General features: G+C 43.9%; 2 protein-coding genes across 2 annotated transcripts; one reads left to right on the plus strand and one right to left on the minus strand.

Annotated features, from left to right (window-relative positions):
• The first annotated feature begins 4003 nt into the window (after positions 1–4003).
• LOC143187439 (uncharacterized) lies at positions 4004–4421 on the plus strand. Its single transcript, XM_076391658.1, has 2 exons — positions 4004–4086; positions 4160–4421. Exons 1-2 carry the CDS (start codon positions 4004–4006, stop codon positions 4419–4421), a joined length of 345 nt encoding a protein of 114 aa, XP_076247773.1.
• A 13-nt stretch (positions 4422–4434) lies between these two features.
• LOC143187440 (uncharacterized) lies at positions 4435–7141 on the minus strand. The gene is made up of 2 exons (XM_076391659.1): positions 4537–7141; positions 4435–4442 (listed from the first exon to the last, which is right to left on the minus strand). The coding sequence occupies exons 1-2, from the start codon at positions 7139–7141 to the stop codon at positions 4435–4437; spliced, it is 2613 nt and encodes an 870-aa protein (XP_076247774.1).
• Positions 7142–23307: the final 16166 nt, after the last annotated feature.

The raw sequence follows: 23307 nt of genomic DNA on the forward strand, positions 1-23307 counted from the left end.
CCATTGTATAAAACGAATAATTGCTACGAGTGTAAAAGCTATGGTCATTTCTACGTTCCGGGCAACCTAGGCTTCACCCTAGGGCGTTGTTCCACCAGATCGAATAGTTAGGGCCTAGGAAGTGAACGCCAGAAGCATACAATGCAATAAAAATACAACAGTTTTTCCATCGTATAGCAGGAATAATTTGCAACCAGTGTGATAGCAGTGGTCATTTCTACGTTCCGCGCAACCCAGGTTTCACTTCAGGGCGTTGCTCCACCAGATCGAATAGTTACGGCCTAAGAAGTCAACGCCAGAAGCATAAAATACGATAAAGATGCAACAGTTTTTCCATCGTATAAAACGAATAATTGCAATCAGTGTGAAAGTTATGGTCATTTCTACATTCCGAGCAACCTAGGCTTCACTCTAGGGCGTTGCTCCACCAGATCGAATAGTTAGGTCCTTAGAAGTCAACGCCAGAAGCATAAAATACGACATAAATACAACGGCTGTTCCATCGTATAAAAGGAATAATTGCAAACAGTGTGAAAGTAATGGTCATTTCTACGTTCCGGGCAACCTAGGCTTCACTCTACGGCGTTCTTCCACCACATCGAATAGCTACGGCCACAGAAGTCAACGCCTGAATTATAAAGTACAATAAAAATACAACAGTCTTTCCATCCTATAACAGGAATAATTGCAACCCGTGTGAAAGTGATGGCCATTTCTACGTTCCAGGTAACCTAGGCTTCACACTAGGGCGGAGCTCCACCAGATCAAATAGTTAGGGCCTTAGAAGTCAACGCCCGAAGCATAAAATGCAAAATAAATAGAACAGTTTTTCCATTCTATAAAACGAATAACTGCAACCAGTGTGAAAGTACTGGTCACTTCCACGTTCCGGGTAACCTAGGTTTCACTCTAGGGCGATGCTCCACCAGATCGAATAGCTAGGGGCTTAGAATTCAACGCCAGAAGAATAAAATACAATATAAGTACAACAGTTTTTCCATCGTATAAAATGAATATTTGCAAACATTGTGAAAGTAATGGTCATTTCAACGTTCCGGGCAACCCATACGTCACTCTAGGCCGTTGCTCCACCACATCCAATAGCTACGGCCTTCAAAGTCAACGCCAGAAGCATAAAATACGATATAAATACAACAGCTTTTCCATCATATAAAACGAATAATGGTAACCAGTGTGAAAGTTATGGTCATTTCTACGTTCCGGTCAACCTAGGCTTCACTCTAGGACGTTGATCCACCAGATCGAATAGTATGGGCCTATGAAGTCAACGCCAGAAGCATAAAATACAATATAAATAGAACAGTTCTTCCATCATATAAAACGAATGATAGCAACCAGTATGAAAGTTATGGTCATTTCTACGTTCCGGTCAACCTAGGCTTCACACTATGGTGTTCTTCCACCACATCGAAAGCTACGGCCTCAGAAATCAACGCCCGAAGCATAAAATGCAATAAAAGTACAACAGTGTTTCCATCATATAACAGGAATAATTGCAACCAGTTTGAAAGTGATGGCCGATTCTACGTTCCGGGCAACCTAGGCTTCACTCTAGGGCGTTGCTCCACCAGATCGAATAGTTAGTGCCTTAGAAGTCAACGCCAGAAGCATAAAATACAATATAAGTACAACAGTTTTTCCATCGTATAAAATGAGTAATTTTAAACATTGCGAAAGTAATGGTCTTTTCTACGTTCCGGGCAACCTAGGCGTCACTCTAGTGCGTTGCTCCACCACATCTAATAGCTACGGCCTTAGACGTCAACGACAGAAGCATAAAATACAATAAAGATGCAACAGCTTTTCCATCGTATAAAACGAATAATTGCAAGCAGTGTGAAAGTTATTGTCATTTCTACTTTCCGTGCAACCTACGCTTCACCCTAGGGCGCTGCTCCAACAGATTGAATAGTTAGGACCTTAGAAGTCAATGCCCGAAGAATAAAATGCAATAAAAATACAACAGTTTTTCCATCATATGACAGGAATAATTGCAACCAGTTTGAAAGTGATGGTCATTTCTACGTTCCGGGCAACCTAGGCTTCACTCTAGGGCCTTGCTCCACCAGATCGAATGGTTAGGGCCTTAGAAGTCAACGCCAGAGGCATAAAATACAATATAAATACAACAGCTTTTCTATCGTACAAAATGATTAATTGCAACCAGTGTGAAAGTAATGGTCATTCCGACGTACCGGGCAACCTAGGCTTCACTCTACGGCGTTGCTCCACCAGATCGAATAGTTAGGGCCTTAGAAGTCAACGCCAGAAGCATAAGATACAATAAAGATGCAAAAGTTTTTCCATCGTATAAAAGGAGTAATTGCAACCAGTGTGAAGGCAATGGTATGTTCTACGTTCCGGGCAACGTAGGCTTCACTCAAGGGCGATGCTCCACCAGATCGAACAGTTAGGGTCTTCGAAGTCCACGCCAGAAGCGTAAAATACGATAAAGATGCAACAGTTTTTCCATCGTGTAAAACGAATGATTCCAACCAGTGTGAAATTTATGGTCATTCCTACATTCCGAGCAACCTAGGCTTCACTCTAGAGCGTTGCTCCACAAGATCGAATAGTTAGGTCCTTAGACGTCAACGCCAGAAGCATAAAATACTGTAGGAATAGAATTGTTAATATCTATTTATTAAGACGAGTATGCGACATAAAAGTACAATTAATAGACGTTTCGTAACCCTGTTGTCGTCGTGATCGTATCGTTTTTCGTACTAGTTTGTTGACCCGCGTCGCTCTGACTCCGCTCGCCGCGGGTGCGGTCTTTTGTTTTACGCCGATCGAATGTTCTCGAATATTCTCGCCTAATCTTGGTATCCTTTACTCTAGCACACACACACACACTCAAACACACACACACACTCGCACTCGCGTCAGTGTTCACATCCTACACTCGGCCGTCCTGAAGAGGCATATGGCCTCAGATGCCGTCTTCAATTTCATTGTCTTCGTCTCCTCTCCCGCTATCGTCACTGTCCTCGATCCACGGTTTCAGATGGTCCGCGGACGTTGACGTTGACCGTGGTCCCTCATGTTCGCCGACCTTAGCCACCAGGTAGCGGTCATTTCGCAGTGCCCGCGTGATCTCATACGGACCCAGGAACTTCCCGGCCAGCTTCAGCCCGGGAGCGGACTGCGTCCGCTGGATCGCCACCAGGTCGCCTTCCTGGTAGACTCTGGCTCTTTTCCGTCGCTTATCGTACTGCTTGCGATTTTCCTGCTGGATACGTTGCAGTCTCTCTTTCGCCTGCTGGCGTATTTCATCGCGGTCGGCCTGAAACAAGTTCGTTAGCTCATCCTCGATGAGCTCCTTTACCTGCGGATCATTCTTCAAATGCATTCGCGTCCCAAAGAGCAGGGAGAAAGGGGATACTCCCGTACTCCGGTGGGTGGTGCTGTTCAAGAACTGCTGCACCGTTGGAAGGTGCTTATACCATTCTGCGGGGTGCGGGGCGGACGCTTTCGTCAGGAGCGGTATCAACGTCCGATTTACTCGTTCCACCTGCCCATTTCCTCGCGGTACGCCCGTAACGATAAGGACGTGTTCGATCCCTTGGTCACGGCAGTAGTCCTTGAAGACCTGTGAAGTGAATGCCGTTCCCCGGTCGGAAATTATCCGCCGCGGATTTCCAAAAACCGTCGCCTGTTTTCGTAATCGGTCCGTAACCTCCATGGAATTCGTCGTCTTTGTGGCGTACAGCCACACAAATTTCGTTAACGCATCTACCACGACGAAGATATGTGCATACTGTTTCTTGGTGGAGGGAAGGGGGCCGAGATGGTCAACGTGGTACGTTTCGAGCGGTCGGTCTCCCTTTTCGATCGCGTGCAACAACCCTTCCTGTCGTCCCTTCTTACGCTCCGCAAGGATGCAATCCACGCAGTTATTCACAATTTTTTCGATCTTTGACCGCATGGCGGGGAACCAATAGTCGCGTCGTAGTAGTGCCTCCGTCTTCGCGATCGAAAAATGTCCGTTCTCGTGTGCCCTGCGAGTGACCTGCGTTTGCATTCCCTTAGGTACCACGATGCGCAACTCGCCGTCTACTTCGCGTAAGAGAAGCCCTCGTTTCGTCACGTAGCCGTCGATTCCTCGTTTGTTAACGCCCTGTATTATTTTCCGTAGGTCGTCGTCGCGTTCCTGGGCCTTACGGATTCGCGCCGTAACGCTATCTTCGCTCTCTACCGCGAGACAGCCCAACGTGGGATTACGACTAAGCGCGTCAACGTGTTTCATCGCGGTTCCGGGTCGGTGCTCGATCGAGTATTCGAATTCCTCGAGCAGTAACGCCCAGCGTGCCACCCGAACACAGAGGTCTTTTTTCCGCATGGTCAACGCGAATGCCCGACAATCTGTCACTATTTTGAATGGAATGCCGAGCAAATAAACCCTGAATTTCTTTAATGCCCTTACGATTGCCAGCACCTCTAGCTCGTAGCTCGGATATCGTTGTTCCGCTGCTGTTGTCATCCCGCTCGCGTAATACACGGGGTGAAACGCACCGTCCTCGCTATCACGCTGTAGTAATATTGCCCCGTAGCCGTGTATAGACGCGTCCGTGTGTAGCTCTGTTTCCCGCTCGGGCCAGTAAATTCGCAGAACTGGTTTCTTGAGTAGAGCTTCCTTGAGCGACTGAAATGCGTTCTGCTCTTCCGACCCGAACCGGAAGGGCACATCGGCTTTTAATAGTCGTGTTAGTGGACGCGCCAATGTAGAATATTCCGGAATGAATTTCCGGAAGTATCCGGCTAGCCCAAGAAAGCTCTGCAATTGTTTAATCGTCGTCGGTGCGGGGAAACGGGCTACCGCCTTCGCTTTGTTTTCCGAAGGGCGCACCGTGCCTCCTTCCACTACATGTCCGAGGTACTCCACCCGCGTCTTCAAAAGTTCGCATTTGGACCAGTTTATTATTAGACCGCATTCTGACGCTCGTTTAAGGACGCTTATCAATCGTTGCTTGGCGCTTTCGTAATCTGTCGCGGGTACTACCAAATCGTCGATGTACGTTAAGACGACCCTCTCCGCAATGAGGTCTTTAAACGCAACGTTCACGAACCTTTGAAAAACAGCAGGCGAGTTACATAAGCCGAATGGTACTTTTAGAAATTCGTATTGCCCGTCGGGTACTACGAAGGACGTATATTTTCGGCTTTCTGGTTCGACTGTGACGTGAAAGAACGCGTTCCGCAAGTCTAACGTGCTGTAAATGGTTGCGTCCCGTAAAAAATCTAATTGATCCTCGATCAGTGGAAGGGGGTATCGGTCGCGAACGATTTTAGCATTCAGTTGTCGGAAATCGACGCACAAGCGAGGAGTACCGTCCTTCTTTTTAACAAGAACCACTGGGCTTGCATACTCCGAAAGAGAGGGTTGTACTATGCCGTCGCATATCCACTCGTTTATTTGCCGATTAACCGTCTCTCTCTCGGAGGGAGATAGTCTCCTCGGTCGCTGATACACCGGCTCGTCGTCCTTGACAATAATTTTCATTGTTACCCCGACGTCGCGGCTTTTGTCAGGCTTGTACTCGCGAACGACCGTCTCGATCTCTTTTCGTAATTTCGCGTCTTTCACGTGAGATAGGTCGATCGCGTCGCGTTCCTGTTCATGGCCAACGTATAAAACTTCGGGCACGATAGTCTGCGTATTCGGCCGTTTCGCCAATGTCATCGTGCCGTCTCTTACCGTCCACTCCGCGGCATTTATGAAATCATAGCCGAGCAACACTCCATGATTCAGGACCGTGTTTTCTACAACGTGCAATGTAGCTTCGCGTATCTCGTCGTCGATCATGATCTCCGCGTCAAACTTCCCGAGAGTCCGATACTCTTGCGAGCCAATTCCCCGGAGATGTATTATTTCGTTTGTCAGCGGCGGTGCCCCGACGTCGAAGTATGCGCTTTTCCGAATTAGAGAGACATCGCTACCTGTGTCAAGGACGGCCACCGCAGCGCACCCGTTTACACGAACATCTTTTCGGAATTTCGTTTCCGCCGATTCCGCGACAGCGAGGACGTTTTTCGGGGCCTGTTTTTTCGTCGGGCAATCGCGTGAAATGTGACCATAATCGTTACACTGAAAGCACTTACGACCTCTGTTCTGTGTGGGACATTTCGACGTTGGATGTCCTCGGTCGCCGCAGTTGGAGCATCTTCTCGTTGCCGTCGCTGGGCTCGCTGGCCCATCGCCCTTGGTCCTCGACATCGGGTCCCCTCCCTTGGGCGTTGCGCTGGCTGTCTTCTGCCTGAGCGAAATCTTGCCGAACGCTTCCAGCAGATCGGCGTTCGTCCGGAACCTTTGGAGGCGCGCCTGGTCCTGAAGGACAGGGTCGGGTATCCCATCGACGATGCAGTCGATGAGTTCCTCTCCGTCTATGGGGATGCGGTTCGCCAGGATCACCTTTTGGTGGAGGTAATCGGCGAAGGTTTCTCCCCGCTGCCACGTCCTCTCCTCGAATCGTCGCCTCGCCAATAGCCGGTTGGGTCGTTGGTGAAACATGGAACTCATATGTTCCAGAAAGGTCTCGATCGCCATTACCGTGTACTCCGGTCGAGAATGGAACCAATCCAGGGCCTTCCCTCGCAGCCTGGACACGATGAGAATGCGACACGCGTCGTCTCGCAAACCGTAAACGTTGCTTAGGTGTCGGAACTGCCTCGTCCACGTCTCGAACGTGCCCTCCGAACCATCGAAGTAACTCAGGAGCTCCGCAATGGCCGTGATGCTCATGCGGAGGGGTTCGGACGTCGCGGCTGCAACCTCCGTTCTCGTTGACCGCAGTTCGTCACTAGCTGGTGCCAGTCGCAAAAGTTCCAGCTCGCGTTTGGCCAGCTCTGCTTCCCGGATGGCCATCTCCTTTTCTTTCTCCACAAGTTTGAGTCGCAGCCTCAATAGCTCCAACTCCGGAGCTTGGGCTGAGTCGCGGAGTGTCGGCCCTGTTTCTTTGTCACCTCCACCAGCTCCATCGAAAACACCGTCCATCTCGCCGCCGTGCTCAAGTAACCTTGCGACCAGCTCGTTCTTCGTTCCACTGGTTGAGAGAGATCGCTCCCTCAGCATCTCTTTCAAGCGTGCGGTGGTGAGGTTTTGCCAGTTCACGTCCTCCATTGCGTTTCAAATCGTTCAAATCGTGGGTAGTTTGACTCGTTGCACAAATCACTTTTCCTAATTGTAACTTCCCGTCGCGAACTCGCTACTTGTTTTTATCCCGGCTGAGCCCCCAATTGTAGGAATAGAATTGTTAATATCTATTTATTAAGACAAGTATGCGACATAAAAGTACAATTAATAGACGTTTCGTAACCCTGTTGTCGTCGTGATCGTATCGTTTTTCGTACTAGTTTGTTGACCCGCGTCGCTCTGACTCCGCTCGCCGCGGGTGCGGTCTTTTGTTTTACGCCGATCGAATGTTCTCGAATATTCTCGCCTAATCCTGGTATCCTTTACTCTAGCACACACACACACACTCAAACACACACACACACTCGCACTCGCGTGAGTGTTCACATCCTACAATACGATATAAATTCAACTGTTTGTCCATCGTAGAACAGGAATAATTGCAACCAGTGTGAAAGATATGGTCATTTCTGCGTTCCGGGCAACCTAGGCTTCACTCTAGGGCGTTGCTCCACCAGTTCAAACAGTTAGGGCCTTAGAAGTCAATGCCCGAAGCATAAAATACAATATAAATACAACAGTTTTTCCATCGAATAAAACGAATAATTGCAACCAGTGTGAAAGTTAACGTCATTTCTACTTTCCGGGCAACCTAGGCTTCACCCTAGGGCGTTGCTCCAACAGATTGAATAGTTAGGGCCTTAGAAGTCAATGCCCGAAGCATAAAATGCAATAAAAATACAACAGTTTTTCCATCGTATAACAGGAATAATTGCAACCAGTGTGAAAGTAATGGTCATTTCTACGTTCCGAGCAACGTACGTTTCACTCTAGGGCGTTGATCCACCAGAGGGAATAGTTAGGGCCTAAGAAGTCAACGCCAGAAGCATAAAATACAATATAAATACAACAGCTTTTCATTCGTATAAAACGAATAATTACAACCAGTGTGAAAGTTATTTACATTTCTACATTCCGGCCAACCTAGGCTTCACCCTAGGGCGTTGCTCCACCAGATCGAATAGTTAGTACCTTAGAGGTCAACGCCAGAAGCATAAAATACAATATAAATACAACAGCTTTTCCATCGTATATAATGTATATTTGCAAACAGTGTGAAAGTAATGGTCATTTCCATGTTCCTGGCAACCTAGGCTTCACTGTAGGGTGTTGCTCCACCAGATCGAGTAGTTAGGGCCTTAGAAGTCAATGCCAGAACCATAAAATACAATATAAATACAACAGCTTTGCCATCGAATAAAATGAATAATTGCAAACAGTGTGAAAGATATGGTCATTTCTACGTTCCGGGCAACCTAGGCTTCATTCTGGGGCGTTGATCCACCAGATCAAACAGTTAGGGCCTTAGAAGTCTGCGCCCGAAACATAAAACACAAAATAAAAAGAACAGGTTTTCCATTGTATAAAACGAATAATTGCTACCAGTGTGAAAGTTTTGGTCATTTCTACGTTCCGGGCAACCTAGGCTTCACCCTAGGGCGTTGTTCCACCAGATCGAATAGTTAGGGCCTAAGAAGTCAACGCAGAAGCATAAAATACGATATAAATACAACAGCATTTCCATCGTATAAAACGAATAATTGCAACCAGTGTGAAAGTTATGGTCATTTCTACGTTCCGGGCAACCTAGGCGTCACTCTATGGCGTTCATCCACCACATCGAATAGATACGGCCTCAGAACTCACGGCCTGAAGTATAAAATACAATAAAAAAACAACAGTCTTTCCACCCTATAACAGGAATAATTGCAACCAGTGTGAAAGTGATGGTCATTTCTACGTTCCAGGCAACCTAGGCTTCACTCTACGTCGTTGTTCCACCAGATCGAATAGTTAGGGCCTAAGAAGTCAACACCAGAATCATAAAATGCAATATAAATATAAAAGTCTTTCCATCGTATAAAACGAATAATAGCAACCAGTTTGAAAGTGATGGCCAATTCTACCTTCCGGGCAATCTAGGCTTCACTGTAGGGCGTTGTTCCACCAGATCGAATAGTTAGTGCCTTAGAAGTCAACGTCAGAAGCATAAAATACAATATAAATACAACAGTTTTTCCATCGTATAAAACGAATGATTGAAACCAGTATGAAACTTATGGTCATTTCTAGTTTCCTAGCAACCTAGGCTTCACCCTAGGGCGTTGCTCCACCAGATCGAATAGTTAGGGCCTTAGAAGTCAACGCCCGAAGCATAAAATGCAAAATAAATAGAACAGTTCTTCCATTGTATAAAACGAATAACTGTAACCAGTGTGAAAGTACTGGTCATTTCTACGTTCCGGGCAACCTAGGCTTCACTGTAGGGCGTTGCTCCACCAAATCGAATAGTTAGGGCCTTAGAAGTCAACGCCCGAAGCATAAAATACAATATAAGTACAACAGTTTTTCCATCGTATAAAATGAATGATTGCGAACATTGTGAAAGTAATGGTCATTTCTACGTGCCTGGCAACCTACGTGTCACTCTAGGGCGTTGCTGCTCCACATCTGATAGCTACGGCCTTAGAAGTTAACGCCGGAAGCATAAAATACAGTATAAATACAACAGCTTTGCCATCGTATAAAATGAATGATTGCAAACTGTGTGAAGGTAATGGCCATTTCTACGTTCCGAGCAACCTAGGATTCACTCCAGGGCGTTGCTCCACCAGATCAAATAGCTACGGCCTAAGTAGTCAACGCCAGAAGCATAAAATACGATAAAGATGCATCAGTTTTTCCAGCGTATAAAACGAATAATTGCGACCAGTGTGAAAGTTATGGTCATTTCTACACTCCGAGCAACCTAGGCTTCACTCTAGGGCGTTGCTCCGCCAGATCGAATAGTTAGGTCCTTAGAAGTCAACGCCAGAAGCATAAAATACGATATAAATACAACAGCTGTTCCATCGTATTAAAGGAATAATTGCAAACAGTGTGAAAGTAATGGTCATTTCTACGTTCAGGGCAACCTAGGCTTCACTCTACCGCGTTGTTCCGCCAGATCGAATAGTTAGGGCCTAAGAAGTCAACACCAGAAGAATAAAATACAAAATAAATACAACAGCCTTTACACCGTATAAAACGTATAATTGCAACCTGTGTGAAGGTTATGGTCATATCTACGTTCCGGGCAACCTAGGCTTCACTGTAGGGCGTTGCTCCACTAGATCGAAATGTTAGGGCCTAAGAAGTCGACGCCCGAAGCATAAAATACGATATAAATACAACAGCTTTTCCATCGTATTAAATGAATAATTGCAAACAGTGTGAAAGTAGAGGTCATTTCTACGTTCCGAGCAACCTAGGCTTCACTCTAGGGCGGTGCTCCACCATATCGAAAGGCTACGGATTAAGAAGCCTACGCCTGAAGCATAAAATACAATAGAAATACAACAGTGTTTCCATCATATAACAGGAATAATTGCAGCCAGTTTGAGAGTGATGGCCCATTCTACGTTCCGGGCATCCTAGGCTTCACTCTAGGGCGTTGCTCCTCCATATCGAATAGTTAGTGCCTTAGAAGTCAACGCCAGAAGCATAAAATACAATATAAATACAACAGCTTTTCCATCTTATAAAACGAATAATTGCAACCAGTATGAAACTTATGGTCATTTCTACTTTCCGAGCAACCTAAGCTTCACCCTAGGGCGGTGCTCCAACGGATTGAATAGTTAGGGCCTTAGAAGTCAACGCCCGAACCATAAAATGCAAACAAAATACAACAGTGTTTCCATCATATAACAGGAATAATTGCTACCAGTTTGAAAGTGATGGCCAATTCTACGTTCCGGGCAACCTAGGCTTCAGTCTAGGGCGTTGCTCCACCAGATCGAATAGTTAGTGCCATAGAAGTCAACGCCCGAAGCATAAAATACAATATAAACACTACAGTTTTTCCATCGTATAAAACGAATAATTGCAACCAGTATGAAAGCTATGGTCATTTCTACTTTACGGGCAACCTAGGCTACACCCTAGGGCGTTGCTCTTACAGATTGAATAGATAGGGTCTTAGAAGTTAATGCCCGAAGCATATAATGCAATAAAAATACAACAGCTTTTCCACCATATAACAGGAATATTTGCAACCAGTCTGAAAGTGATGGCAATAACTACGTTCCGGGCATCTTAGGCTTCACTCTAGGGCGTTGCTCCACCAGATCGAATAGTTAGTGCCTTAGAAGTCAACGCCAGAAGCATAAAATACAATATAAATACAACAGCTTTTCCATCGTATAAAACGAATAATTGCAACCAGTATGAAACTTATGGTCATTTCTACTTTCCGAGCAACCTAGGCTTCACCCTAGGGCGTTGCTCCAACGGATTGAATAGTTAGGGCCTTAGAAGTCAACGCCCGATCCATAAAATGCAAAAAAAATACAGCAGTGTTTCCATCATATAACAGGTATAATTGCAACCAGTTTGAAATTGATGGCCAATTCTACGTTCCGGGCAACCTAGGTTTCACTCCAGGGCGTTGCTCCACCAGACCGAATAGTTACGGCCTAAGAAGTCAACGCCAGAAGCATAAAATACGATATAAATACAACAGCTTTTCCATCGTATAAAACGAATAATTGCAACCAGTATGAAACTTATGGTCATTTCTACTTTCCGAGCAAGCTAGGCTTCACCCTAGGGCGCTGGTCCAACAGATTGAATAGTTAGGGCCTTAGAAGTCAACGCCCAAGCCATAAAATGCAAAAAAAATACAACAGTGTTTCCATCATATAACAGGAATAATTGCAACCAGTTTGAAAGTGATGGCCAATTCTACGTTCCGGGCAACCTAGGTTTCACTCCAGGGCGTTGCTCCACCAGACCGAATGGTTACGGCCTAAGAAGTCAATGCCAGAAGCATAAAAAACGATATAAATACAACAGCTTTTCCATCGTATAAAACGAATAATAGCAACCAGTGTGAAAGTAATGGTCATTTCTACGTTCCGAGCACCCTAGGCGTCACTCCAGGGCGTTGCTCCACCACATCTAATAGCTACGGCCTTAGAAGTCAACGCCAGAGGCATAAAATACAATATAAATACAACAGCGTTTCCATCGTATAAAACGAATAATTGCAAGCAGTGTGAAAGTTATGGTCATTTCTACGTTCCGGGCAACCTAGGCTTCACTCTATGGCGTTCTTCCACCACATCGAATAGCTGCGGCCTCAGAAGTCACCGACTGGAGTATAAAATACAATAAAAATACAACAGTCTTTCCATCCTATAACAGGAATGATTGCAACCCGTGTGAAGGTGATGGTCATTTCTACGTTCCAGGAAACCTAGGCTTCACTCTAGGGCGTTGTTCCTCTGATCGTATAGTTAGGGCCTAAGAAGTCAACGCCAGAAGCATAAAATGCGATATAAATACAACTGCTTTTCCATCGTATAAAACGAATAATTGCAACCAGTGTGAAAGTAATGGTCATTTCTACGTTCCGGGCAACCTAGGCTTCACTCTAGGGCGTTGCCACACCACATCTTATAGCTACGGCCTTAGAAGTCAACGCCAGAGGCATAAAATACAATATAAATACAACAGTTTTTCCATCGTATTAAACGAATAATTGCAACCAGTATTAAACTTATGGTCACTTCTACTTTCCGAGCAACCTAGGCTTCACCCTAGGGCGTTGCTCCAACCGATTGAATAGTTAGGGCCTTAGAAGTCAACGCCCGAACCATAAAATGCAAAAAAAATACAACAGTGTTTCCATCATATATCAGGAATAATTGCAACCAGTTTGAAAGTGATGACCAATTCTACGTTACGGGCAACCTAGGCTTCACTCTAGGGCGTTGCTCCACCAGCTCGAATAGTTAGTGCCTTAGAAGTCAACGCCAGAAGCATAAAATACAATATAAATACAACAGTTTTTCCATCGTATAAAACGAATAATTGCAACCAGTATGAAACTTATGGTCATTTCTACTTTCCGAGCAACCTAGACTTCACCCTAGGGCGTTGCTCTAACGGATTGAATAGTTAGGGCCTTAGAAGTCAACGCCCGATCCATAAAATGCAAAAAAAATACAGCAGTGTTTCCATCATATAACAGGTATAATTGCAACCAGTTTGAAATTGATGGCCAATTCTACGTTCCGGGCAACCTAGGTTTCACTCCAGGGCGTTGCTCCACCAGACCGAATAGTTACGGCCTAAGAAGTCAACCCCAGAAGCATAAAATACGATATAAATACAACAGCTTTTCCATCGTATAAAACGAATAATTGCAACCAGTATGAAACTTATGGTCATTTCTACTTTCCGAGCAAGCTAGGCTTCACCCTAGGGCGTTGGTCCAACAGATTGAATAGTTAGGGCCTTAGAAGTCAACGCCCAAACCATAAAATGCAAAAAAAATACAACAGTGTTTCCATCATATAACAGGAATAATTGCAACCAGTTTGAAAGTGATGGCCAATTCTACGTTCCGGGCAACCTAGGTTTCACTCCAGGGCGTTGCTCCACCAGACCGAATGGTTACGGCCTAAGAAGTCAATGCCAGAAGCATAAAAAGCGATATAAATACAACAGCTTTTCCATCGTATAAAACGAATAATAGCAACCAGTGTGAAGGTAATGGTCATTTCTACGTTCCGAGCACCCTAGGCGTCACTCTAGGGCGTTGGTCCACCACATCTAATAGCTACGGCCTTAGAAGTCAACGCCAGAGGCATAAAATACAATATAAATACAACAGCGTTTCCATCGTATAGAACGAATAATTGCAAGCACTGTGAAAGTTATTGTCATTTCTACATTCCGAGCAACCTAGGCTTCACTCTAGGGCGTTGCTCCACCAGATCGAATAGATAGTGCCTCAGAAGTCAACGCCAGAAGCATAAAATACAATATAAATACAACAGTTTTTCCATCGTATAAAACGAATAATTGCAAACAGTGTGAAAGTAATGGTCATTTCTACGTTCCGGGCAACCTAGGCTTCACTGTAGGGCGTTGCACCACCGGATCGAATAGTTAGGGCCTTAGAAGTCAACGCCAGAAGCATAAAAGACAATATAAATACAACAACTTTTCCATCGTATAACAGGAATAATAGCAATCAGTGTGAAAGATATGGTCATTTCTACGTTCCGGGCAACATAGGCTTCACTCTTGGACTATGCCCCACCAGATCGAATAGCTAGGACCTTAGAAGTCGAAGCCAGAAGCGGAAAATACAATAAAAATGCAACAGTTTTTCCATCGTATAAAACGAATAATTGTAACCAGTGTGAATGTTATGGTCATTTCTACTTTCCGAGCAACCTAGGCTTCACCCTAGGGCGTGGCTCCAACAGATTGAATAGTTAGGGCCTTAGAAGTCAACGCCCGAACCATAAAATGCAAAAAAAATACAACAGTGTTTCCATCATATAACAGGAATAATTGCAACCAGTTTGAAAGTGATGGCCAATTCTACGTTGCGGGCAACCTAGGCTTCACTCTATTGCGTTGCTCCACCAGATTGAATAGTTAGTGCCTTAGAATTCAACGCCAGAAGGATTAAATACAATATATGTACAACAGTTTTTTCATCGTATAAAATGAATACTTGCAAACATTGTGAAAGTTATGGTCATATCTACGTTCCGGGCAACATAGGCTTCACTGTAGGGCGTTGCTCCACCAGATCGAATAGGTAGGGCCTTAGAAGTCAACGCCAGAAGCATAAAACACAATATAAATACAACAACTTTTCCATCGTATAACAGGAATAATAGCAACCAGTGTGAAAGATATGGTCACTTCTACGTTCCGGGCATCCTAGGGTTCACTCTAGGGCGTTGGTCCACCAGTTCCAATAGATAGGGCGTAAGCAGTCAACGCCAGAAGCACCAATTACAAAATAAATACAACAGTTTTTCCATCGTATAAAGCGAATAATTGCAACCAGTGTGAAAGTAATGGTCATTTCTACGTTCCGGGCAACCTAGGCTTCACTCTAGGGCGTTGCCCCACCACATCGAATAGCTACAGCCTTAGAAGTAAACCCCAGAAGCATAAAATACAATATAAATACAACAGTTTTTCCGTTGTATAAAACGAATGATTGCAACCAGTGTGAAAGTTATGGTCATTTCTACGTTCCGGGCAACATAGGCTTCACTCTTGGACGATGCCCCACCAGATCGAATAGCTAGGACCTTAGAAGTCGAAGCCAGAAGCGGAAAATACAATAAAAATGCAACAGTTTTTCCATCGTATAGCATGAATAATTGCAACCAGGATGAAAGTTATGGTCATTTCTACTTTCCGGGCAACCTAGGCTTCACCCTAGGGCGCTGCTCCAACAGATTGATTAGTTAGGGCCTTAGAAGTCAACGCCATAAGAATAAAATACAATATAAGTACAACAGTTTTTCCATCGTATAAAACGAATAATTGCAACCATGGTGAAAGTAATGGTCATTTCTACGTTCCGGGCAACCTAGTCTTCACTCTTGGACGATGCCCCACCAGATCGAATAGCTAGGACCTTAGAAGTCAAAGCCTGAAGCAGAAAATACAATAAAAATGCAACAGTTTTTCCATCGTATAGCATGGCTAATTGCAACCAGTGCGAAAGTAATGACCATTTCGACGTTTCGAGCATCCTAGACTTAACTCTGAGGCGTTGCTCCACCAGATAGAAGAGTTAGGGCCTTTGAAATCAACGCCACAAGCATAAACTACAAAATAAATACAACAGCCTTTACATCGTATAAAACGGATAATTGCAAACAGTGTGAAAGTAATGTTCATTTCTACGTTCCGGGCAACCTAGGCTTCACTGTAGGGCGTTGCACCACCGGATCGAATAGTTAGGGCCTTAGAAGTCAACGCCAGAAGCATAAAAGACAATATAAATACAACAACTTTTCCATCGTATAACAGGAATAATAGCAACCAGTGTGAAAGATATGGTCATTTCTACGTTCCGGGCAACATAGGCTTCACTCTTGGACTATGCCCCACCAGATCGAATAGCTAGGACCTTGGAAGTCGAAGCCAGAAGCGGAAAATACAATAAAAATGCAACAGTTTTTCCAACGTATAAAACGAATAATTGTAACCAGTGTGAATGTTATGGTCATTTCTACGTTCGGCGCAACCTAGGCTTCACTCTAGGGCGTTGCTCCACCAGATCGAATAGCTACGACCTTAGAAGTCAAAGCCAGAAGCAGAAAATACAATAAAAATGCAACAGTTTTTCCATCCTATAGCATGGCTAATTGCAACCAGTGCGAAAGTAAAGATCATTTCGACGTTTTGGGCATCCTAGACTTAACTCTGAGGCGTTGCTCCACCAGATAGAAGAGTTAGGGCCTTTGAAATCAACGCCAGAAGCATAAACTACAAAATAAATACAACTGCCTTTACATCGTATAAAACGAATAATTGCAAGCTGTGTGAAGGTTATGGTCATATCTACGTCCCGGGCAACATAGGCTTCACTCTAGGGCGTTGCCCCACCACATCGAATAGCTACAGCCTTAGAAGTAAACCCCAGAAGCATAAAATACAATATAAATACAACAGTTTTTCCATCGTATATAATGTATATTTGCAAACAGTGTGAAAGTAATGGTCATTTCCATGTTCCTGGCAACCTAGGCTTCACTGTAGGGTGTTGCTCCACCAGATCGAGTAGTTAGGGCCTTAGAAGTCAATGCCAGAAGCATAAAATACAATATAAATACAACAGCTTTGCCATCGAATAAAATGAATAATTGCAAACAGTGTGAAAGATATGGTCATTTCTACGTTCCGGGCAACCTAGGCTTCATTCTGGGGCGTTGATCCACCAGATCAAACAGTTAGGGCCTTAGAAGTCTGCGCCCGAAACATAAAACACAAAATAAAAAGAACAGGTTTTCCATTGTATAAAACGAATAATTGCTACCAGTGTGAAAGTTTTGGTCATTTCTACGTTCCGGGCAACCTAGGCTTCACCCTAGGGCGTTGTTCCACCAGATCGAATAGTTAGGGCCTAAGAAGTCAACGCAGAAGCATAAAATACGATATAAATACAACAGCATTTCCATCGTATAAAACGAATAATTGCAACCAGTGTGAAAGTTATGGTCATTTCTACGTTCCGGGCAACCTAGGCGTCACTCTATGGCGTTCATCCACCACATCGAATAGATACGGCCTCAGAACTCACGGCCTGAAGTATAAAATACAATAAAAAAACAACAGTCTTTCCACCCTATAACAGGAATAATTGCAACCAGTGTGAAAGTGATGGTCATTTCTACGTTCCAGGCAACCTAGGCTTCACTCTACGTCGTTGTTCCACCAGATCGAATAGTTAGGGCCTAAGAAGTCAACACCAGAATCATAAAATGCAATATAAATATAAAAGTCTTTCCATCGTATAAAACGAATAATAGCAACCAGTTTGAAAGTGATGGCCAATTCTACCTTCCGGGCAATCTAGGCTTCACTGTAGGGCGTTGTTCCACCAGATCGAATAGTTAGTGCCTTAGAAGTCAACGTCAGAAGCATAAAATACAATATAAATACAACAGTTTTTCCATCGTATAAAACGAATGATTGAAACCAGTATGAAACTTATGGTCATTTCTAGTTTCCTAGCAACCTAGGCTTCACCCTAGGGCGTTGCTCCACCAGATCGAATAGTTAGGGCCTTAGAAGTCAACGCCCGAAGCATAAAATGCAAAATAAATAGAACAGTTTTTCCATTGTATAAAACGAATAACTGTAACCAGTGTGAAAGTACTGGTCATTTCTACGTTCCGGGCAACCTAGGCTTCACTGTAGGGCGTTGCTCCACCAAATCGAATAGTTAGGGCCTTAGAAGTCAACGCCCGAAGCATAAAATACAATATAAGTACAACAGTTTTTCCATCGTATAAAATGAATGATTGCGAACATTGTGAAAGTAATGGTCATTTCTACGTGCCTGGCAACCTACGTGTCACTCTAGGGCGTTGCTGCTCCACATCTGATAGCTACGGCCTTAGAAGTTAACGCCGGAAGCATAAAATACAGTATAAATACAACAGCTTTGCCATCGTATAAAATGAATGATTGCAAACTGTGTGAAGGTAATGGCCATTTCTACGTTCCGAGCAACCTAGGATTCACTCCAGGGCGTTGCTCCACCAGATCAAATAGCTACGGCCTAAGTAGTCAACGCCAGAAGCATAAAATACGATAAAGATGCATCAGTTTTTCCAGCGTATAAAACGAATAATTGCGACCAGTGTGAAAGTTATGGTCATTTCTACACTCCGAGCAACCTAGGCTTCACTCTAGGGCGTTGCTCCGCCAGATCGAATAGTTAGGTCCTTAGAAGTCAACGCCAGAAGCATAAAATACGATATAAATACAACAGCTGTTCCATCGTATTAAAGGAATAATTGCAAACAGTGTGAAAGTAATGGTCATTTCTACGTTCAGGGCAACCTAGACTTCACTCTACCGCGTTGTTCCGCCAGATCGAATAGTTAGGGCCTAAGAAGTCAACACCAGAAGAATAAAATACAAAATAAATACAACAGCCTTTACACCGTATAAAACGTATAATTGCAACCTGTGTGAAGGTTATGGTCATATCTACGTTCCGGGCAACCTAGGCTTCACTGTAGGGCGTTGCTCCACTAGATCGAAATGTTAGGGCCTAAGAAGTCGACGCCCGAAGCATAAAATACGATATAAATACAACAGCTTTTCCATCGTATTAAATGAATAATTGCAAACAGTGTGAAAGTAGAGGTCATTTCTACGTTCCGAGCAACCTAGGCTTCACTCTAGGGCGGTGCTCCACCATATCGAAAGGCTACGGATTAAGAAGCCTACGCCTGAAGCGTAAATACAATAGAAATACAACAGTGTTTCCATCATATAACAGGAATAATTGCAGCCAGTTTGAGAGTGATGGCCCATTCTACGTTCCGGGCATCCTAGGCTTCACTCTAGGGCGTTGCTCCTCCATATCGAATAGTTAGTGCCTTAGAAGTCAACGCCAGAAGCATAAAATACAATATAAATACAACAGCTTTTCCATCTTATAAAACGAATAATTGCAACCGGTATGAAACTTATGGTCATTTCTACTTTCCGAGCAACCTAAGCTTCACCCTAGGGCGGTGCTCCAACGGATTGAATAGTTAGGGCCTTAGAAGTCAACGCCCGAACCATAAAATGCAAACAAAATACAACAGTGTTTCCATCATATAACAGGAATAATTGCTACCAGTTTGAAAGTGATGGCCAATTCTACGTTCCGGGCAACCTAGGCTTCAGTCTAGGGCGTTGCTCCACCAGATCGAATAGTTAGTGCCATAGAAGTCAACGCCCGAAGCATAAAATACAATATAAACACTACAGTTTTTCCATCGTATAAAACGAATAATTGCAACCAGTATGAAAGCTATGGTCATTTCTACTTTACGGGCAACCTAGGCTACACCCTAGGGCGTTGCTCTTACAGATTGAATAGATAGGGCCTTAGAAGTTAATGCCCGAAGCATATAATGCAATAAAAATACAACAGCTTTTCCACCATATAACAGGAATATTTGCAACCAGTCTGAAAGTGATGGCAATAACTACGTTCCGGGCATCTTAGGCTTCACTCTAGGGCGTTGCTCCACCAGATCGAATAGTTAGTGCCTTAGAAGTCAACGCCAGAAGCATAAAATACAATATAAATACAACAGCTTTTCCATCGTATAAAACGAATAATTGCAACCAGTATGAAACTTATGGTCATTTCTACTTTCCGAGCAACCTAGGCTTCACCCTAGGGCGTTGCTCCAACGGATTGAATAGTTAGGGCCTTAGAAGTCAACGCCATAAGAATAAAATACAATATAAGTACAACAGTTTTTCCATCGTATAAAACGAATAATTGCAACCATGGTGAAAGTAATGGTCATTTCTACGTTCCGGGCAACCTAGTCTTCACTCTTGGACGATGCCCCACCAGATCGAATAGCTAGGACCTTAGAAGTCAAAGCCTGAAGCAGAAAATACAATAAAAATGCAACAGTTTTTCCATCGTATAGCATGGCTAATTGCAACCAGTGCGAAAGTAATGACCATTTCGACGTTTCGAGCATCCTAGACTTAACTCTGAGGCGTTGCTCCACCAGATAGAAGAGTTAGGGCCTTTGAAATCAACGCCACAAGCATAAACTACAAAATAAATACAACAGCCTTTACATCGTATAAAACGGATAATTGCAAACAGTGTGAAAGTAATGTTCATTTCTACGTTCCGGGCAACCTAGGCTTCACTGTAGGGCGTTGCACCACCGGATCGAATAGTTAGGGCCTTAGAAGTCAACGCCAGAAGCATAAAAGACAATATAAATACAACAACTTTTCCATCGTATAACAGGAATAATAGCAACCAGTGTGAAAGATATGGTCATTTCTACGTTCCGGGCAACATAGGCTTCACTCTTGGACTATGCCCCACCAGATCGAATAGCTAGGACCTTGGAAGTCGAAGCCAGAAGCGGAAAATACAATAAAAATGCAACAGTTTTTCCAACGTATAAAACGAATAATTGTAACCAGTGTGAATGTTATGGTCATTTCTACGTTCGGCGCAACCTAGGCTTCACTCTAGGGCGTTGCTCCACCAGGTCGAATAGCTACGACCTTAGAAGTCAAAGCCAGAAGCAGAAAATACAATAAAAATGCAACAGTTTTTCCATCCTATAGCATGGCTAATTGCAACCAGTGCGAAAGTAAAGATCATTTCGACGTTTTGGGCATCCTAGACTTAACTCTGAGGCGTTGCTCCACCAGATAGAAGAGTTAGGGCCTTTGAAATCAACGCCAGAAGCATAAACTACAAAATAAATACAACTGCCTTTACATCGTATAAAACGAATAATTGCAAGCTGTGTGAAGGTTATGGTCATATCTACGTCCCGGGCAACATAGGCTTCACTCTAGGGCGTTGCCCCACCACATCGAATAGCTACAGCCTTAGAAGTAAACCCCAGAAGCATAAAATACAATATAAATACAACAGTTTTTCCATTGTATAAAACGAATGATTGCAACCAGTGTGAAAGTTGTGGTCATTTCTACGTTCCGGGCAACATAGGCTTCACTCTTGGATGATGCGCCACCAGATCGAATAGCTAGGACCTTAGAAGTCGAAGCCAGAAGCGGAAAATACAATAAAAATGCAACAGTTTTTCCATCGTATAGCATGAATAATTGCAACCAGGATGAAAGTTATGGTCATTTCTACTTTCCGGGCAACCTAGGCTTCACCCTAGGGCGCTGCTCCAACAAATTGATTAGTTAGGGCCTTAGAAGTCAATGCCATAAGAATAAAATACAATATAAGTACAACTGTTTTTCCATCGTATAAAATGAATAATTGCAACCAGTGTGAAAGTTATGGTCATTTCTACATTCCGAGCAACCTAGGCTTCACTCTAGGGCGTTGCTCCACCAGATTCAACAGTTAGGGCCTTAGAAGTCAACGCCCGAAGCATAAAATACGAAATAAATGGAACAGTTTTTCCATTGTATAAAACGAATAATAGCAATCAGTGTGAAAGTTATTGTCATTTCTACTTTCCGGGCAACCTACGATTCACCCTAGGGCGTTGCTCCAACAGATTGAATAGTTAGGGCCCTAGAAGTCAATGCCCGAAGCATAAAATGCAATCAAAATACAACAGTTTTTACATCATATAAGAGGAATAATTGCAACCATTTTGAAAGTGATTTTCATTTCTACGTTCCGGGCAACCTAGGCTTCACTCTAGGGCGTTGCTCCACCAGATCGAATAGCTAGGGCCTTAGAAGTCAACGCCCGGAGCATAAAATACAAAATAAATAGTACAGTTTTTCCATCGTATAAAACGAATAATTGCAACCAGTTTGAAAGTGATGGTCATTTCTACGTTCCGGGCAACCTAGGCTTCACTCTAGGGCGTTGCTCCACCTGATCGAATAGATAGGGCCTTAGCAGTCAACGCACGAAGCATAAAATACAAAATAAATAGTACAGTTTTTCCATCGTATTAAACGAATAATTTCTACCAGTATGAAACTTATGGTCATTTCCGCTTTCCGAGCAACCTAGGCTTCACCCTAGGGCGTTGCTCCAACAGATTGAATAGTTAGGGCCTTAGAAGTCAACGCACGAAGCATAAAAGACAAATTAAATAGTACAGTTTTTCCATCGTATTAAACGAATAATTTCTACCAGTGTGGAAGTTATGGACATTTCCACTTTCCGGGCAGCCTAGGCTTCACCCTAGGGCATTGTTCCACCAGATGGAATAGTTAGGGCCTTAGAAGTCCACGCCAGAAGCATAAAATGCGATAAAGATGCAACAGTTTTTCCATCGTATAAAACGAATAATTGCAACCTGTGTGAAATTTATGGTCACTCCTACATTCCGAGCAACCTAGGCTTCACTCTAGAGCGTTGCTCCACCAGATCGAATAGTTAGGTCCTTAGAAGTCAACGCCAGAAGCATAAAATACGATATAAATACAACAGTTTGTCCATCGTAGAACAGGAATATTTGCAACCAGTGCGAAAGTTATGGTCATTTCTGCGTTCCGGGCAACATAGGCTTCACTATAGGGCGCTGCTCGACCAGATTCAACAGTTAGGGCCTTAGAAGTCAACGCCCGAAGCATAAAATACAAAATAAATGGAACAGTTTTTCCAATGTATAAAACGAATAATTGCTACCAGTGTGAAAGTTATGGTCATTTCTACGTTCCGGGCAACCTGGGCTTCACTCTAGAGCGTTGCTCCTCCAGATCGAATAGCTAGGGCATTAGAAGTCAACGCCCGAAGCATAAAATACAAAATAAATAGAACAGTTTTTCCATCGTATAAAACGAATAATTGCGACCAGTGTGAAAGTTATGGTCATTTCTACGTTCCGGGCAACCTAGGCTTCACCCTAGGGCGTTCTTCCACCAAATCGAATAGTTAGGGCCTAAGAAGTGAACGCCAGCAGCACAAAATATAATATAAATACAACAGTTTTTCCATCATACAAAACGAATAATTGCAACCAGGATGAAAGTTATGGGCATTTCTACTTTCCGGGCAACCTAGTCTTCACCCTAAGGCGCTGCTCCAACAGATTCAGTAGTTAGGGCTTTAGAAGTCAATGCCCGAA

Source organism: Calliopsis andreniformis, unplaced genomic scaffold (genome assembly GCF_051401765.1).
Source record: "Calliopsis andreniformis isolate RMS-2024a unplaced genomic scaffold, iyCalAndr_principal scaffold0025, whole genome shotgun sequence".
NCBI lineage: Eukaryota > Metazoa > Arthropoda > Insecta > Hymenoptera > Andrenidae > Calliopsis > Calliopsis andreniformis.

Bases quoted from the DNA above. Each gene is read 5' to 3' on its own strand.
- LOC143187439 (XM_076391658.1), top strand. From the start codon at position 4,004: ATGTCCGTTCTCGTGTGCCCTGCGAGTGACCTGCGTTTGCATTCCCTT. The intron at 4,087-4,159 runs GTAAGAGAAGCC...TATTTTCCGTAG, and splicing joins CAACTCGCCGTCTACTTCGC to GTCGTCGTCGCGTTCCTGGG.
- LOC143187440 (XM_076391659.1), bottom strand. From the start codon at position 7,141: ATGGAGGACGTGAACTGGCAAAACCTCACCACCGCACGCTTGAAAGAG.